General features: G+C 43.9%; 1 protein-coding gene across 2 annotated transcripts in view; it reads right to left on the bottom strand.

Moving 5' to 3' along the window:
- ABCA4 (ATP binding cassette subfamily A member 4) overlaps positions 1–17026 on the bottom strand; it is a 200937-nt gene that overhangs the window by 71260 nt on the left and 112651 nt on the right. For both annotated transcript variants that reach the window (XM_072644042.1, XM_072644041.1), the window contains 5 exons: positions 15176–15397; positions 10696–10900; positions 8053–8118; positions 4293–4382; positions 2557–2731 (listed from right to left, as the gene is read on the bottom strand). In XM_072644042.1, coding sequence (XP_072500143.1) covers positions 2557–2731; positions 4293–4382; positions 8053–8118; positions 10696–10900; positions 15176–15397 — 758 coding nt within the window. The remainder of the gene's footprint in view (positions 1–2556; positions 2732–4292; positions 4383–8052; positions 8119–10695; positions 10901–15175; positions 15398–17026) is intronic.

Consider the following 17026-nt stretch of genomic DNA (forward strand, 5'->3'; position numbering starts at 1 on the left):
TGAGACTCTGAGAAGTTACTTAATTGATCCAAGGTCACACAGCTTAAAAAAAAAAACTATCAGAATTGGAATCTCAACTTGGGTCTTTAGACTTTATTGTTGGAGCTCCCTCCACTACTGTTATACTGCCTTTCATATTTTATTTTATTCCTGACCTGGATTTTTAATGACTTTCAGTGCAGAAACTTCTCTCCATCCTGCAGATTAGAGTATTAGAGACTTTCCTGGCTAAGTGACTTGCCCAAGCGTCAGAGGCAGTATCTGAACCCAAGTCTTCCTAACTAACACCAAAGTCTAGGTCAGCTCTCTCTGGCCAATGCCATGCTGGCTTTCATAAGCTCTGACTACATTAGAGCTTTGGGAATTGCATGTGTAAGAGATATCTCACAAGATCTCAGATCAGATAACTCTCCTTTTTGCTACTATAACCAGAGGGAGCCAACATTATTTAGGAGAAAGAATGCAATTCACTCTCATTCATAACCATGAAACAATTGGAGAAAATAATTTCCTATGTATAAGGTACTGAGCTGAGCCCTGGAAGATTCAAAGAAAGGTAAAGGGATTTTACATAGCACCACCATCTCATCCCACCCCACCCCAGCTTATATCCCAATGGGGTAAATGAGATATGAAGAACCAGGCAGATACAAGAGCTAGAGAGAGTGGATGGAAGATGCTATAGAGGGGAAGGGATGGGTGGCCAGAGGGGACCAGAAAAGATATCCTGCAGAAGGAAGGATCTGATGGAGACTTACAGGAAACTGAGAAACTAGGTAGTGGAGGTGAGGAGGTAGAGCACTGAAGATAGGAGGTACAGCTAATTCCAAAACTCTGAGACAAGAGATGAAGTGAAGAGTAGGGGAATGCCAGGAATCCAGGGTTGTGGAAACATAGAGAACAAGGAAAAGAATAAGGAAGGGCTAAAACTAGAAAGAGAGAAAGAGGCCCTATTATGTTACAAAGAATTTAAGTGTGAAGATCAAATGAGGTAAAGTTGGGGCAGCCAGGTGGTGCAGTGGATAGAGTGCCAGCCCGGAGTCAGGAAGACTGATCTTCATGAGTTCAAATCCAGCCTCAGACACTTCCTACATGTGTGACCCTGGGCAAGTCACTTGACCCCGTTTGCCTCAGTTTCCTCATTTGTAAAATATGCTGAAGAAAGAAATGGCAATGCAAGTGGTATCTTTGCCAAAAAAACTCCAAATGGAGCCATGAAAATCCATACATGACAGAACAGCAAAAATGATCGTAAAGCACTTAGCACAGTCTGTGGTGCATAGTAAGTCCTATATAAATGTGTGTGTGTGTGTGTGTGTGTGTGTGTGTGTGTTCGTCCTTTGTTGCTGTCAGAGAAATAATGACATGACTTGCACTTGACTTTGTTTTGAGTCAGGGAGGGCTGTGCAGGTCACCAGTCTCACTTCTCCTCCAGAACCATCTGAATCCAGTGACCACATAGTCATCAGGATAGGATCAGGCAACTGGGGTTGTGACTTGCCCAGGTCACACAGCTAGTGAGTGTGAAGTGTCTGAGGTGAAATTTGAACTCAGGTCCTCCTGACTCCTGCACTGGTGCTCTATCCACTGCTCCACCTAGCTGCCCCTGATTATGTCAAATGAAGCAGTGCTATATACTGGAAAGAAAACTGACTCTGGGGAGCAAAGGACCTGGGTTCAAATCCCACCTCTTATGTAACTCTTGCTTCATCTCCGTGGTTCCAAGGTTCCTAGGCTTTGGTTTCCTCATTTGTAAAATGAGGAGTTGGATCATACAGAGGTCACTTCTAGCTCTAAATATGCAACCCTATTAATTAAGCACTCAATGTTTGCAAGATGCTATTAGGGGTATAAATCGAAAGTCCCTGTCTGCTAGGGAGATAGATAAGATGCTCTGAGAAGTGAAGCCAAGAGGGGTGTCCTAGTGTGGGGCATAGAAAGCTTGTCTCCATATCTGGAGGAGCTTGGTGCAGACGGGTAATGACTATCTAAATCTGGGCAAATCCATTAACTTCTCAGTGCCCCAGACAATTCCCTCTAAGACTAGAAGTGGAAGAGTGGGTGCCAACTTGCACTGGTAGAAGGGGGTTTCCTCACTGGGAGTTCTCTATACCAAGAGCACCTCAGGTTTATTCCCCATCCCATCCCATGCCACCACCCCCCCCATAAAAATAAAAGATCATCAGAGGGGAAGGGAATCAACACATAGTACTGAGCACCTACTGTGTGCTAGGCACCGTGCTAAGCACTTTATAATTACTATCTCACTTGAGGAAACTGAGGCAGACAGAGGTGAAGTGACTTGTATACAGCTAGTAAATGTATGAAGCTGACTTTGAACTTAGGTCTTGCAGATTCCAGGTCTAGTGCACCTTCCACTATCCACTGCACCAAGTAGCTCCCCCTGACTGACCTCTGAAGGGATCTCACAGCACTTAAGCTAAGCCCTGAAGGAGTTTTGATCCTAAGATGCATCCCTGGGAAAAGAGTGCATTCCCCCAAGCCCACCCCAAGGTGAAGCCTGAGGCTCCTCCAGATGGTTCCCTGAGTTCTCACATGGTGGTGGTTTTCCCAGCACCATTGTGCCCTAGGAAGGCAGTGATCTGGTTCTCATAGAAAGTGATGTTCAGGCGGTCCACCGCTGGCTTGCCTTGGTAGTCAAAGACCTTCACCAGATTCTGCACACACACTCCAGGGACCAGTCCAGGTTGCTCTCTCTCAAAGAAGGTATCTTAAAGAAAAAGAGGTTGATAGATGAGTGGGGGTCATTAGGTCTTGCCTTATCCTCTAGCATGGTGTCTCTGGTTTAGATCCCTTGATGGCAAAGTCTCATCAACCTTGCTTTCTAGCTGGGTAAGAGCTGTCTCCTGACCTAAGCTCCCTGTTGTCCCTATTAGACCAAGGCTCCAGAGGCAGCAGTGTTCTGGAACCAGCTTCTACTGGCTCCAGAGAGCTGCTTGTTAAATTCTCAGCATGGGCCTTTATACCTCAGAAATAAGCAAATGCTACAACTCAAGGCTTAACTTATATTTTGTTGACTGTGTAGACTTAAGAACATGATGGAGAAAATGTTAATAAAGCAGATTAAACTTAAAAGTTATGTCATGAGTACATCTTTTCCCTGGAGAGCTGGTTGTTAAGCACTTTCCTGTAAAATGGATTAGATGACCTCTCTCCGATGCCTTCTAGCTCTAAATCTATGCTCCTGCCTGGAGACACCTGAGGGATTCTGAGTTTAAGTGATTTTTCCACATTCACACAACTAGTATGTGTCCAAGGCAGGAATTAAACCCAGGTCTTTCTGACTCCAAGGCTGGTTTTGTTGACAATGCCAAAGAAAGTTGAAATGTCATCCTGGTGTGAAAGACGGGAATTTGGGTTAGGGAAATGACAACTTTGAACCTGGGCCAACCAGTTAGGAATCATTAGGTAACAGAACAGAGTGACGGGGTTCTCAGATTTCTAGAGCCCAGCTGGGGTAGGGGAAGGCTCTCTAGAGCGGGCTCCCCGCCTGCTGTGTAGTCGGGCCATTGGCTATATTTTCTGCCTTTTCTCATAGCTCATATCCGTCTCAAGGCCTAGTGACCCAAACTAATTGTTCTTGCTAAATCCTCGGAAGTGAAGTCAGTGTATTTGTGTAACTCACTTGGGATTTGCTTAACAAGGGCATAAACACATTACCCACTTCAGGATGGCTTTCTCCAGGAAATATGTGCTCATGTCTGGGGTCCCCCCTTCTTTTCCCCCTACCCCATGCTTTTTCTGCACATGTGCAACTGGTCCTTTCCAAAGGGTTCAGCTTGAGTTTTTGTTGAAGAAGATCATTAATTTCCCTAGGTTTCCTTTCACCCAAGTTAGACATGTTACTCTGGCCTTTTCCACCTTTCCTTTGCTTGGGTTTCCCTGTTTGTCTAGGAAGGGCAAGAATTCTATCTTTTTAAATTCTTTTTTCGATTTTAAACATTATTTTTATTCTTTTCTGTTCTTTGTTTATATTTTAGGTCTATTTTTTTATTACATATATTTATTTTTAATTTTTTTTAAATTTAGGGCAAGGGTTTTTAATCCTAGGTCTGTGAACTTTAAATACACACACACACACACACACACACACACACACACACACACACACACACACTGTATTTCAATAGAATTTGTTTCCTTTCTAATCTTATATATTTTACTTTATGAACTGAAAAACATGATTCTGAGAAGGGGTCCCTAGGTGTCATCAGCCTGCTAAAGGGGTCCAGGACACACAAGTTTAAGAACTTCTGGTCTAGGGTTTATACCGTGTATCCCTCCTGGGTGACTGGGGTCTTCCATTTCTTCTGTTATAGGTTCAGTCTTTTCCAGGGCCCTTTCTTCTCTTGTTGAACATCCTACAGGACCAAACATGAGAGTTAACTCTCTCCATAAGATCTGGGAAGGGTCAGGGGGTGGGAGAGGAGATAAGAGGCCAAGGAGTCTTTCCTGTGAGAAGCAGCCCTGGGAGGCATACAAAACAGCCCAGTCAGCATGCTTAGCATCAGGCCCCCTCCGGGGTAGCCACCCCCACCACCCCTGCCCTACTCAGCAGCTGCTGTGACAGCCCGTGACGTACTGAAACCAGCCAGAGTTTTCACTCAAGCTTTCTGGGTGCCCCCTTGCGCAATCCGTACCCAGGAGTCACTGCCATTCCAGAAAGCTTTGTAATACAAGCTTCATTGAAAGTCAGACAGTTTCAGTGCATCGAGATGTGTCAGGGAGTGGAAAAGCCTGTTGGGAAGGGGCTTTTAACTTGGATTTGATGACAAGGTTTATTTGATCTTCAATATCCACTACTCTTCTCCCCAGTCCAGGGCCCCATTAAGGTAGTGGGGGAAGTGGGAGAGATGGAGGTGGGGGGTGTACACGTAGGTCCTCTCACCTTGGGGACTCCTTTGCTATTTTTAAAGCTAGGCCTTGTAGTTGCTTTTTGTTTTACATCAATCATTAATCCTCCCTATCCCCTAGCCCCATCACACAGAGAGTACATCCAAAATCACGCAATGCAGTTACCTCACCTGAATCTGTCTATAACACTCTGCTTCTCCACCTGGAACGGGGGGGTAGGTTTCATTATTTACTCCCTGGGTCCTATCCATTTTTACATACCAGACAATCACCGTGAGAAACTGGGAGGGTGATGGGTGCGGGAGGAGGTAGGAAGTGAGGGTACATAGGTGGGGCTCATCTTCAGAGGGGCAATCTTGGCTCTGCCATTTCCTATCTTTGTGACTTTGGGCAAGTCCTTTCTCCTCTGAGGGAACTGAAATGATGGCCTTAGTCCCCTCATCTTTTAAAACAAGGGTGGGGGGGGTAGGATTAGATGATTCCTAAAACCCCCTCCAGTTCTACAGCTCAGATCCCAAACCTGAGTGCCCTTCCCCCCAGCTGTGATCCCCCCAGCATCACACAGGGGCAGGTATGCACAGGGAGTATTTAGGCAAAGCCTTTGGTGTGTCCTTCTCTGCTATGTACCTTCGGATGAAGGACGGGGTACCTAATAAAAGAATTTTCATGATGAGGTGGAGTTGTGATGTGATAAGACATAAAGGACAGACAAGCTGTTAATAAGGACACTCCAGACAGGTTCTCTGCCTTTCGTAACAGACAGTGATCCCCAAAGCCACCCCTGTGAGTAGAGGACTGTCACCTCTGAGGAAGCCCTACCTACCTTTTCAATATCTTTCTTTTTAAAATTCATTCATTCTTCCCCATTAGAATCAGGAGCTGGCTTTGCCTTCCTTTATGTCCCTTGCACTTATCCCTGTGCTTGGAACATAGTAAACTCTTAATAAATGTTCATTAACTATCTAAAAATAAATAGGAGAAGCTGTACAGAAAAAGACCAAGCTGTCTGAATGCTCTGTGTTTAAGACATTTCTTTTTTTTTTTTTTTTTAGTCACCTGAGCCTTATAAAAGCCCTAGGGTAAGACCTACATGGAGGTTTGAAGGGTCTTCCTGGGGAGAGCTAACCTAGGCCCAAGCCCACCACTACAGAGCAAATGCCAAAAAGTACCTTTTTGGTAGGGAGGGGGAGAGGAAAGGCAAGCTTCTCACATTTCAAGTTGGGAAGCATTTCCTTTGCCCACAGAGCCTGCTGAAGGCCTTGTCCCTGAAGTTTCTTTCTCTGCCTCTGTCCCCAGATACCAAAAAGAAAAAGGAGGTGGGGTGGGGGGAAGGTGGTGTCTCTCCTTAATTCCAGAACCCTGCCTTGGCCAGGTGTCCTTGATCAGTGGGAAGGATGAACTTTTATCTAAAGCCTCATGGCAGAACAAATGTCCTTATCTCTCCTCACTTTGGGCCTTCTGTGTGCTTGTGTCAACATGGAAGGGAACTGAGAATATTTGTTCTGAGGATTAACCCCCCAGAAACTCTGGAAGTCTCTTCATTTTGGGAGAACCACCTGTTCCTTTTAAGAGTTTGAGCAGAGGAAGACCAGGTGAATAGAAAAGAGGAGAAGGAGGGTTCAGTTCTTCATGCATGCATTCATTCATTCAACAAGCATTTATTAATCTACTTCTGTATACCAGGCACTTGTCTCAGCTCTGGGGATATAAAGACAAAGATGTAACACAGAAGCCCACATTCTACTGGAGAAAACCCACACAGGATCATAGACATAGAGCTGAAGCCCACACAGTCCAACACCCTGATTTTAAAAATGAAGTAACTGGGGCTCAGAGAGATTAAAGTGACTCACCCATGGTCACATGGGAAGTACATGGCATCATTAGCAGTTGAGTCCAGGTCTTCTGACAGTAGGTACAAGACTCTATCTATTGCCTAACCTTGTACAAAAAATACTCGTACAAAAAGTAAGCACAAAATAATGTCAGGAATGTGAAGGAAGATACTAAACATATGAGATTGGTATAGAACTCTTGAAGGAGGTAGTATTTAGTGGAAGCTAAGGGGTCTATTGGAGCAGAGATTAGAAGATTGTTAGAATCAGAGATCTCCAACTTGGGGTCCACAGATCTCAGGGAGTCCATGAATTTGGATGGGGAAAAAAACCCATTTCAATCTAATTGGTTTCTTTGGTAATCTTCTGCATTCTATTTTAGGCATTTAAAAACATTATTCTCAAAGGGGTTCATAGGTTTCACAGGGCTGCCAAAGGGGTCCATAACACAAAAAAGTTCAAGAATCCCTGAAATCGAATGAATGCATGAAAAAGTACATATTAAGTACTTACTAAGTGCAAAGCACAAAGTGGTACAGAGGGTACAGCTCTGGGTCTAGAGTCAGGAAGACCTGAATTCAAATCCAACCTGAGACCCTTACTTGCTGTATAACCCTGGGCAAGTCACTTGACTTCTGTTGGCCTCAATTTCCTCCAGTGTAAAATGTGACAATATCACCTCCCCTACAGGGTTGTTGTGAGGAGCAAAAGAGATGATATTTGTAAAGTGCTTAGTACAGTTCCTGACCCAGAGCAGAAACTTCTCTTTGTTAATGCTGGGGGTGCAAATGGAAAAATCAAGACATTTGGTTTGGGGAGTGGGTGGGGAAGAAAACACCATAGAGGAGATTTATAGAGGACAGTGAGTTGTGCTAACTGAACTTCAAGGTCCTATTTGATTCAGGGACCATGTGATTGATTCCATGATTCCCAGAGATCTCCTGGCCCCCATCCCAAAGAATCTGAACAGTCATGAACACTCAATGGTGAAAGGGCTGCTGTTTTAAGTTTCTCCTTGGAGAGTTACTTAATCTCCTTCACTCATGTTGTCAAGAACAAAAGGCCTTATCAGACATCTCTCACACACACTGGGGACACATGTGGGGGATGTTCTCAGATGCCCAGATGCCTCTGCAATGCAGTAGAGAGCCCTCAGGTGGCATGCTGACTCACCCACTAATAATACCCTCCTAATGATGGGCTACCCAGGTTCAAAGCCAGAGGCTGGCATTCCCACTGGAATCTCTCCAGCTTCTCCAGAAAGGGACCTGAGTCACTCAGTTACATCTCAATAGGGCAGGACAGCACAACTAGATCCAGGCAGAAGGTTTTCAGGACTCACCTTCACCTCCAAGCCAATAAGACTCTTGCAGAAGGAAATACCAAGGAAGTGGTGTTCCGTAGTCCCCTGGAAAACACACACAAACACACATAAACAAGGAGGTGTAGACTAAATGTTCTGACTGGGACCCCGCCCAGCTACATTCTTGTAAGCGCCTGGGACTTATCTATGTGAATCTCAGACTGTAATTATAGATATTTATAGTTTTGCTAGCCATAACACAACAGAACTACAGCCTCTCACAAGGACTGACCATGTCGCATGCGTTCATCAAAAGAGCCTTGGTTTTCTTATATTTTCTCATGTACTTATGTCATTGGTTTTCTTATATTTTTCAGGAAAGTTAGGATGCTAAAGTAAATAGGAAAGAGAGGGGCCCACATTGATATGAACAGTTGGTGCAGTGAGAGGGTCCTGAGTTAAATCACAGCCCTACCACATGCTATCTGTGTGACCTTGGGCAAGTCACAACCTTTTGAGACCTTGGTTTTCTTATCTGTAAAATGAGGAGGTTCGAGCAAATGGTCTCCAAGGTCCTTTCCAGCTCTAGAGCTATGATCAATCATATGATGCTCATGGGAACAGATGACCAAAAGCTGAACTTTTGTAGTCTAGCCAATCATTCTGCTGCCCTAATGGAACCAGTTATCCGAGGGCAGGAGAGAAGCAAGACTGTGGAGTTTTCTTAGCTGCCCAGTTCCTTGCCTGTTCATCAAAGTTATAATGGGCAATTTTAGAGCCTAGGACTAGAGTTACAGAACACATTCAGGGCGAGACTCGTAAAAGGTGCCCTCAAAAAAACCTTTTCCATACAAATTAGGTTGGGGATTGGGAAAGGACCTGGGAAAAATGTCCAACAGAAGGAGGTAGAATCCCTAGGGCACTGACTGTGCCCCTCCCCCCCACCCCATGTATGAACAAAGACCCTCGGATATACTTTTTTGGAAATGGGATGAAGCAGAGCAAGGGGGGGTCACTGGGGGTGTAGTTGTCCTGGTGAGGAAGGGCACCATCTGGTAGCTTTCTATATTAACTAATTATTCTTATTAATGAAATTCTAAGGTCAATTGTGTCTCCCTGCTGAAGGAATGTGAGTGTTGTTATCACTCTGTGGCAGGTTCGATTGCTGCTCCCTGGTTAGGGCTCCGTAGTTCTTTTGCACTAACCAAGATTTTCCTAAAATGGTCAAATAGTCATGAGTTTTACATTCACACAAGCCAGCACCCTGACTGGAGTCAATTCCAGACTCACTCTCTTCTGCTGCTGACCCATACATATCCTTTAAGGCCCCATGAATTAAGCAAGGTAGCAATGGGGAAAATACCTACTCACTGTTCAAGCACAGAAACTGGTTCTTAGTTGACTTCAAGGCCACTTAAATCAAGGTAGGCCTTTTCCAGCTGCAGGGACATGCTATTTTTTTAGAATTAGATAATACTTTAACCAAAAATGCTTTCATTACACTGGACGGCATTAATGAAGGAGCTGTGTCTTCTATTTGCCAGGCACTATGCTGAGATATACAGGGCTTTGGGAAATGAAGGGCTTTGGGAATCTTTAGCCCTCTTGAAAATTTATGAAGAATGTGGCTTCATCAGCCATTATTAAGGCATCTGACAACTTTGCTTCTGTTGAAGTAGTTCCCACCCGCAACACAGAATCCACCCTAACCTACTTTGTGATGGGAGGTAAAACCCTTAGTCTATCAAGAACTCAATCTTCTTATCAGTAAAATTAGAGGGATGGATTCAGCAACCATGGGAGTTCCTTCCTTCTCTAAGATTCTGTATGATGCCAGGAACTTGATTCTGTTAACATGGGAAGAACTTGTCCCCAAGCCCAGTGGACAGAATGGCTGTCCCATGTACTCTTTTTGCCCTTGAATTTCAGGTAGTGTCATTTGATGAATACCCCACCAGAAACGTGAGGAGTAGTAAAGGGGGGTGGGAAACAAAAGGGGGAAAATGGAAGAACCTAGGATATGTCTGCCCTGAGGGAAGTAAGATCTTCATGAAACAAAGAGAAAAACAAAATGGCCCTTAGCCTTCTTTGTCCACCATTTCTGCTTCTGCAGTGATGGTGGCAAAGCTGCAAAAATAACAGGAGAGGATACTAAGAATCCCACAGTCGGACATTAATTTAGCTACTAGCCTCTAAATGTAAGATTCTTGTCCAATGACCAATGAATAGACACAGGGCTGAAAGAGATATCCATTTTGGCATCACCTCTATAAATGAAACCAGAAAATAGAAGGAAGGTACAACTAAATGGGGATGGCTAGGTAGTACAATGGATAGAATCCTGGACCTGGAGTCAGGGAGACTCACTTTTGTGAGTTCAAATCCATCCTCAGACACTTACTAGCTGTGTGACCCTGGGCAAACAACTTACCATTGTTTGCCTCAATTTCCTCATCTGTAAAATGAGCCAGGGGTCTCTGCCAAAAAAATCTTAAATGGGGTCACAAATAGTCAGACAGGACTGGAAACAACTAACTAATACTACTACCACCACAACTAAAGGGAAGTGTAGCTAGGAGGTTCTTTCTTGAAGAGGCAGAAAAGGGAGCTGGTGAAGACTGTTTTATCACATGTCCAAAGGCAACAAGAAACATCCCTGTATCTCAGTAGAGTTTTACTCACCTGGAAGTACTTGGTCAAGATACCAGGCCAGGAAGCCATAAAGGACTGCATCAATCAGCATCATTTTGATGGAGAGAAAAAAACTGAATTCATCCCCTTCCATGGGGCTCGTGCCAATGTTGCCCCACTGCAGTCCAAGGCCTTGCTCTTCATAGCGAGACAAATACTCAGTGCCAAACCCAAATGCCACAGGAGACAGCAGGCTCTGGGCAAGAAAGTCATAGATAGATTAGGGCAGGTGTCCCAGGACCTGCAGGACAGTCCTTCACATAACACAATGACAAACACAAGTTCAGAGAACAGAAAAAGTGCTAGGAGGAGGCCTGTCTAATTTCCTCCCAGTTTCAATCAGACTTGAGCATTTAATAAGTGCTTACTGAGTGCTGGGTACTGTGTTAACGCTGAAAGGCTAAAGAAAGATGAAAGAATGAAGAGGCGTGATAGAGACCCTCAGGCCTCTGGGAATTCTGCTCAGCCCCTGCCTGGACCACCTCTTCACCCAGTGAAGAGAAGCCAGAAGCCACTGTTGAGCCCATTCTCAGGAAGACCTGAGTTTCAATCCAGTCTCAGACACTTAGTGGCTAGGTAATTCTGGGCAAGTCACTTCATCTCTGTCTCAGATTCCTCATCTGTAAAATGGGCATATGGCAGCTGCCTCCCAGGGTTGTTATGAGGTATCTGTAAAGCATTTTACAAACCTTAAAATGCGATATAAATGCTGGCTATTGCTGTTATTAACATTAGCATTGTTCTGTTCTGCCTCAGATGCCAGGTGGTGACTTTTAGCACGTCACTACATTTCTCTGGGCTTCAGTTTCCTCAGAAGCTGCAGACTTACTGTGAATAAAGATTGCTTCATTCTCTGTACTTGTCTCCCTGGCGCCTAGCACTGTGCTTGGCACATAGTAGGCACTTCAATATTTGTTGATTGATGGTTTGAGGGGATTGACTTGAGTGGGATAGGTTTAGTGAAGACTTCTCAGATTGTAGTTCTTCTCCCAGGGGTGAGGTAAGACTGAGAGGCTCAAGGTTACTATATTTTTAGAACAGAATAATTCCATATAAGGATATAAAACTGTGTAGTACATTAGGGTCTCAATGATTGTATAAAGTTTACCTAATTCTTCAATGTCTTCATTTCAAAAGGGATTGGTTAGATTTTGTGTCTAGAATGTAAGATCATATTCTCAGCTAATGAGAATAATGGTCAGTGGGGGGGGAGGGACTTGCATTAGAGTCTATATAAATCACTGCCCTTTCTTTGTCTTCGGCTCTCCTACTCCAGGTGAACTGCTGTAGGATTGTCCAGATTCTCGAGAATCGAATAAATCTCTTTTCTGTCATCACTTTGAGAGGCCTCTGAGTAATTGATTTATGTAGGGACCTGAGCCATCCCACACAGACTCAATCACCTGCAAGGTCTTTCTGCCTCTAACTGGAGGATCCTATGAATCACACTGAATATGAGGACTCTGAATACTGGACGCAGCATAGCATACTGCCTAGAGAGCCAGCAATGGAGTCAGGAAAGACCTGGGTTCGAGTCCCCTTTCTGACTCATACTAGCTGGCAACCATGATCAAGTCATTTTTCTTTCCTGACTGGGCACCTCTCTAGGACTAATAAGCTGCAGACAAATTGCCAACCCATACTGGGAGAAGGAATTTCTACATTGGTATTTCTCATGAAATCCCAGGTCCAAGATTCCTTCCTTCCTGTCTCCACGACAAAACAATTGCAACAAGACACAAATTGTGGGTGCTGTCTCACTGGTACAGGGTGTGCTTGGGAGGGCAGTCTGGAGACCCCAGAAGGGGTACAGGCGGGTATGAGGGGGTACCCTGGCATGCCCAGACCATGCTCGAGGATATGCCTATGATAACTTAGAGGCCTATGATAACCTTAAAGCACTATTTAAACAGCATCCACCAGCTCGCTCTTCCCAGGACACTTCAGTGCAGAGTTCTCAACTCATCTAGAACTGAACCAAACATTCTTTGGTAAAACTTGATCTGCAGCATGTGGGGGAGGTGGTGGATGGGTCCTAGAGCCCTGTTTTCTCTTGGTGTCTTGTTGCTGCAATTTCACAGATATGTGATCTCACAAAAATCCTATAAGGTAGGGGTACTATTATTGCACCCATTTTACAAATGAGGAAACTGAGATGGAGAGAGATTAAGTGACTTGTCCAGAGTTTCATGGGTAGTAAGTGTCTAAGGGATTGAACTTAGATCTTTCTGACCTCCAGTCTGGTACTCTAAACCACTTCACATTCCAGAAGAAAAGAAACCAGCAGAGAAGAAAGGGAGATAAGAATCAGCTTTATTCGGGGGACAGCAGAGAGAGCCTCTCTTTTAAAAATGGTGCCAGTTTTAAGACACTTTTTATTCTCCAGGACAAGAATTACATTTCCACTTGTTTACAGAACTGATCAAGTGGAATGTTGTTCCCTAATGACCAGAATGTACATAGCAGCTCAAATGTGGTTTGTTAGAACTGCCTCAGCAGTGGAAGCCTTGGCTACAAATTTGAAACTTCCAGTTTTTGGAAAAAGGCAGTTCAAAGAAAGCCTCCCAGTAAGTGTTTGCTCACCTTTTGCCACCTTCAAACTAAAGACCACTGTGTTTGTTTTCTCAGGCTGTTTGCATGGAAGACAAGCCAGGTGGGTGAATTCCCCATGGTATCAACACAGGAAATTTGGAAGGGGAGTGGGATCCCTTTAATCAGGGCTGCACTGAGCCACTGGTCTGTATCACCACTCAGCCAGGCCTGCTGTACATGTTTCCACTTAAATAAAAGGCCTTGAATGTTTTGAGGAAGTTAATAGGACTTAGAGGCTCTTGCCCTAAGGAAGGAAGAGGGTGATCTCCAGACATATTTTTGTGATACCCAGATCTTTAGCTAGGGTATGTATAGTCTCTGCATCCCTGGCAGACTTGGAAGTCAGGAGAATCCTCATAGCGGTGCTCCTGTTTGCCCAGTTATTACAGGAACTGACCAGCTCTGCCCCCATGTTGAATGGAAAAGAATTGTTGCTGCCTGGGACCATTATGGGCAGTTTGGAAAAGGCCATGTTATCAAGATTAACAATTAACTATGCTTTTAATGCCAGAAATAAGTGGCAAACAGCAATGACAAACAGGGAGGAATATATTAGGTCTTTTCCTAAACTAAAGACAGATGGCATTTCTCCCCTACCAGAACCTGAACAGAGAGACTTAGAGAAGAAAGGAAGGATCCTCTAAAGGGATGGGAGGCACTTTATTCTAGTTAAATGAGCCATTGGAGATGGAGACATTTGGAAATAATTATAGTGAAGACAGAGCTGATTGCTGAGGCTTCCTGGACTGACAGTCTCTTAGATAAACAAAAGACAATCCCTGGTCTCCGTACCTGTTCTCTCTGCCTTCTTGGATTTACCAGGTCATCTATGCATTCATTTTATCCATGCATTTTTAGGGCCTCAGCTTAAGGACATTTGGAGGGAGATTCAAAATTTAGGTCCTTTGGGAAAATCTAAAAAGTTGATGTTGGAAGCCTAATCATCAATACAGACATAGATTCATGCCTATATTAATTAATTAATTAATCGCTAATAGAGAAATAGATTTGGAAATAAAAGAGACATTGCAACGTATGTGGTCCAGCTCTTTTATTTTACATAAGAGGAAACTGAGGCACAGAGGAAATTAACAACTCTCCCAAGGTCATAGGTAGTAAGTGGCAGAGCCAGGTTTTGAACCTAGTTTATCTGACTTCAAATCCCAAATTTGTTCCATTGTATCACACATGGCACTGCTGAGTTAGGGAAAGGAAGCGATAAAGGAAAAGGGCCATTCTGGATATTTAAATGAGCTCCATGGGCCACAAAGTTGATCTGAGTTTTGCAAACTGTTTCTAATTCAGCTTTATCTAGCAGGTCAGGACAAGGACAAAGGTGAGGAGTCTCAAAACAAGAAATTTCTTTCTACCCCCTCCAGTTGTGGCTTTTAGCCCTATGTTTCCTGAAACCAGTGTGATCAAGTATACAGACTAGGGCAGGGCTACTGGTGCTTTGTCCCAGGGCACCAATTTTAGAGAACACTGACTACAGTGTTTTAGTTATTCAACACAACAGTAATTTGGCAGCACAGAAACAGCATAACTTAGCCTCTAGTCAATAGTCAATGAGAATAGGAAGTTACCAGAATGAAGGCTGGGGCAAGCTCTTTCTCCATCACTTTCTTTTCTATTTTCTTTCCCCAGAGTATTCATGGTTTCCCAACCTCTCCCACCTCCTTCAGCTGTGAGTGTATATCTTTTCTGTTTGTCTTTGATTCAGTTTGTGGTACTACCCTTAAGTGGAAACTATTTAATTAGACAAGGTGCTCTTATGTGATACTTCCCGGATAATAGCTACCAATCAGCCCTTCTCAGAAAGTAGACATTAAGCTAACACCAGGACATTCCCCACCCATCAGGGAAAGAGGAAGATACTCACCACCATCATCTTCATCTGGGTTGTCATACGTTCCTGCCAAGCAAAGCACAGGATATGAGGCAGATAGAGGGTGAAGTAGAGGACACCGCTGCAAGCTGCCGCCAGGTTGGCCTTGGAGAAGAAAGCGCTGAAGAGAAAGCATTGCATGATGGTGGCAATGGAGAACACCAAGAGGAACAGGAAGAGGATGACTGGATTGCTGTAGTGCAGGACTTGACCATGCTACAACCAAAGACATCATAAAGATGGGTGAGTCTCATCCACCTACATCAGTTATCCAGTTCTACTAGGTTTTGCCAGATGCCTCAATAGCTCCCTTCCATTAACCTCTTATCCATGCTAGCAAATCTATCCTTAGAGACTAAGAAGACATTGTACCTTATTAAAAGAAGATCCTACCACGTATGGTGGTGTATGCTGGTAGTATCTGCTCCTGAGGAGGCTATGGCTAGTAGATCTTTTGAGTTCAAGAGTGCCAAGCTAAAGTTGGGCTAAAGATGGTTGAGCGTCTACAAAGTCTGATGCCAATACTGCCCCCTAGAAACAGGAGGCCATCATACTTCCTATGAAGGAGTAAATCAGCCCAGGTTGGAAGTGTAGCAAATTAAAGCTTCCCTGCCAATCAGCAGAAGGGTAGGGTTAATGAGAGACAGTTGCCCTTTTAGCTTGGTTGAAACAGGAAGCCCTAGCCTCAAAAAAAAATAATTAAAAGTAAATAAATAAAATCCATATCAGATCTAAGTTAGTGATCCTAGGAGATATATAACCCAAGAAATACATTTCCCAAATTATTAGTCATTAATTCAACCATTCAACAAACATCGGCTGCCTACCATATGCCAGTCAGCTATGAGGCAGCTGTGTGGTTCAGAGTATGATAGAGCTCTGGGCTTGGAGTCAGGAAGATCTGAGTTCATATCCTATGAGTTTGTATCCTGCCTCAGACACTGATTTGCTGTTTGACCTTGGGCAAATCACCTAACCACTGTTTGCCTCAGTCCTCAATTGTAAAATGGAGATAATAATAGCATCTACCTCCCAGGATTATTATGAGGATCAAATATGATAATATTTATAAAGAATCTGGTACAAAATAGATGTTATATAAATGCCAATTGTTATTATTATAACACTGTGCTGTATCTTACAGATAGGAGAAAAAGAAGAAATTGTCCCTGCCTTCAAGGAACTTGTTGTCTATATTCTGCATTGACATCTTAGTCAATGTAGTCAAAGAGGTGACTTTTGGGAAGAAAGCCACCCAAAACATGGCAAATTCCACTGTTTCCAGGGGAACATCCTGGGCAGGGGCACAAACAAAAATATTATTGTTGGCAAATATTATGTTTTTACTGAAAATTGTTATTGAGAAGAAAAGCTTCCAATGTGTCAGTCAATCAGCAGACATTTATGTAGTGCCTAGCATGTGCCAGGTGTTGTGCTTGGTGCCAAAGATACGAAGAGAAAAGGAAAAGCAAGCCCTGCCTTCCTACCCGGAGCTAACAGCAGAGAAGACAAACATACATGTATTGGGAGATCCAAAGGAGATGCCAGGTTATATGGTGGGAGGAGAAGGCGCTGGCAGCTGGGGGCTCAGAAGAGGCTTCATGAAACAGGTCATCCTGCTGTGGAGTCTTTAAGACAAAGGAATTCTAAGAGGAAGGAGTAAGGGCAACCAGGGCAACAGTAGGAAGGAGGGGAGATGGAATGTTATATGAGGAGATGAGTAAGAAGGACAGCATGCCTGATCTGTAGAGCACATAAAGGGGAATAAGCCTGGAAAGGAAAGTTGAGGCCAGGTTGTGAAGAGCTTTGAATGTCACATATTAGTTTATATTTGTTTGACCCAAG

Source organism: Notamacropus eugenii, chromosome 2 (assembly GCF_028372415.1).
Source record: "Notamacropus eugenii isolate mMacEug1 chromosome 2, mMacEug1.pri_v2, whole genome shotgun sequence".
Lineage (NCBI taxonomy): Eukaryota > Metazoa > Chordata > Mammalia > Diprotodontia > Macropodidae > Notamacropus > Notamacropus eugenii.